Source organism: Pelophylax lessonae (assembly GCF_965119305.1).
Source record: "Pelophylax lessonae genome assembly, chromosome: 1".
In the NCBI taxonomy this organism is placed as follows: domain Eukaryota; kingdom Metazoa; phylum Chordata; class Amphibia; order Anura; family Ranidae; genus Pelophylax; species Pelophylax lessonae.
The window spans coordinates 2,919,484-2,921,330 of NC_138768.1; the positions used below are offsets into that span (position 1 = coordinate 2,919,484).

The 1,847-nt window shown below is 51.9% G+C and overlaps 1 protein-coding gene across 1 annotated transcript in view; it reads right to left on the reverse strand.

Annotated features, from left to right (window-relative positions):
* Window positions 1-421, reverse strand: part of LOC309543158 (5,6-dihydroxyindole-2-carboxylic acid oxidase-like) — a gene marked incomplete at its 3' end in the record, with an annotated part of 11,896 nt that extends 11,475 nt beyond the window's left edge. The window contains exon 1 of the mRNA XM_082242546.1: window positions 25-421. Coding sequence (XP_082098672.1) covers window positions 25-415 — 391 coding nt within the window. The 5' untranslated portion in view covers window positions 416-421. The remainder of the gene's footprint in view (window positions 1-24) is intronic.
* Between the last annotated feature and the right edge of the window lie 1,426 nt (window positions 422-1,847).

Here is a 1,847-nt window from a genome sequence, read left to right on the forward strand (position 1 = left end):
ATATAGTCTTCTACTTCTACTCACCAATAGCAATGGGCTGATCACAGTCATCCCCGGTCCACCTAGGTTTGCAGCTGCCACAGTTGTGTCCATGGAAGCGCCCATTGCACAAACAAGCCTTTCTGAAAAAGCGAATGGGCCAGAACTCCCGCTCGTCCAGTCCCTCCATTTTATATTGGGGTCCATGAGGCCTGGCATCCACTGTGATTGGCACGCAGCGACCACGGCCCATGGTGAAGCCACAGATGTCGCTGGGATCTGGAGACTGTTGAGGGTAGAGGCTGGGACAACACTCTCCGGTAGCCAAGGCCTCTGGGGTGGCACACTGGCGGGGAAACTGGGCAGAAGCCAAGTCACAAAGAAGGATAACCACCAACATCACAGCATGGGGACCCCAAGATTTACAGAGCACCATGGTTCCGGGACAGAGGAGGCTCTAGAAGAGATACAAGAATATTGGGTCATCCTTATAACCTTGGACAAAACTCTAAAATACATCCAAATAAATGCGGCCAACCAGGGGGGGGCTCAGGAATTCTATTCAGGAGAACTGGGGGGGGGGGGGGGGGGAATATTTAACCCAAGGCAAACAAATACACAGAGAATAGGAATATGTTACCCTTTACCTGCTTAAGGTTTTATATTTCTGCCCATCCAGTCCTGAGTGTCACAATGTTACCAAACAGCCCCATCACTAGGGCAGGAGACCGCTTTATACCCGGCTCCTGTCTGACCCAGGACTCCGAGCCATGTGGTGGGAGGATGGACTACAAGTCATGTCCCCTTATATGGGGCTCCGGTCTGATCCGGACATTTGTAGTGGTTGTAGGTTGGGCTACAATAAGAATGTTATGATGGAAGCAGAACACTAGAATTTACATAAATCATGTCTCCAGGTCTGGGGGGGGCACCACATGCGCATTCATGGACTGTAATGAGTCTTGTGTTTGTTGCAATGTTATCTCAAAGATTAGGAGTGATAACTACTGATACCCATGGTATGATCCCTCCACCCCCCCCCCCCGTTCCCCTCAGGTTGATGGAAAATTACATAGCTGGACACCCCTGGCCTGTCTACTGTGCAGTTTAGGATCACTTTCCTCTGCAGAGACAGCGCTTAGGAAAGTCATTGCCTTCTTACACTTCTCTGATCTGCACTTGTCTGAAGTAAAGCTACACTGGATTCAAACTTCATGAAGAGCCAAGCTGCCTGTGGATTCTGCAAACTCAGCAAGTGGCCTTACAGTCAGTCAATTATCTTAATTAAAACGAACAAACAAACCCCAAGACAACTAAGGACCCCACCCCCAAAAACATATTTTATAAATCTCATTAGGGATGTCCAAACGTAACCACTGTTTTCATGATACCACCCCCCCCCCCTCCAAGATCCCCACCACCCTACAATCTCAACACCTCCCCCAGATCCCAACAACCCCCCCCAAAGACCACCCTACAATCCCAACCCCCCCACTACCTTCTCCAAATCCCATCCACCCCCCCCCCCCCACCTTCAATTACAAACCCCACCACCCCCTCCAGACCCCTACCACCTTAAAATCACATCCCCCACCACCCCATCCAGATCCACCACCCCGCAATCCCAGCCTCCAGATCCCCCACCGACCCTACAATCCCAACCTCCAGATCCCCCACCGACCCTACAATCCCCTCCTCCAGATCCCCCACCGACCCTACAATCCCCTCCTCCAGATCCCCCACCGACCCTACAATCCCCTCCTCCAGATCCCCCACCGACCCTACAATCTCAACCTCCAGATCCCCCACCGACCCTACAATCTCAACCTCCAGATCCCCCACCGACCCTACAATCTCAACCTCCAGAT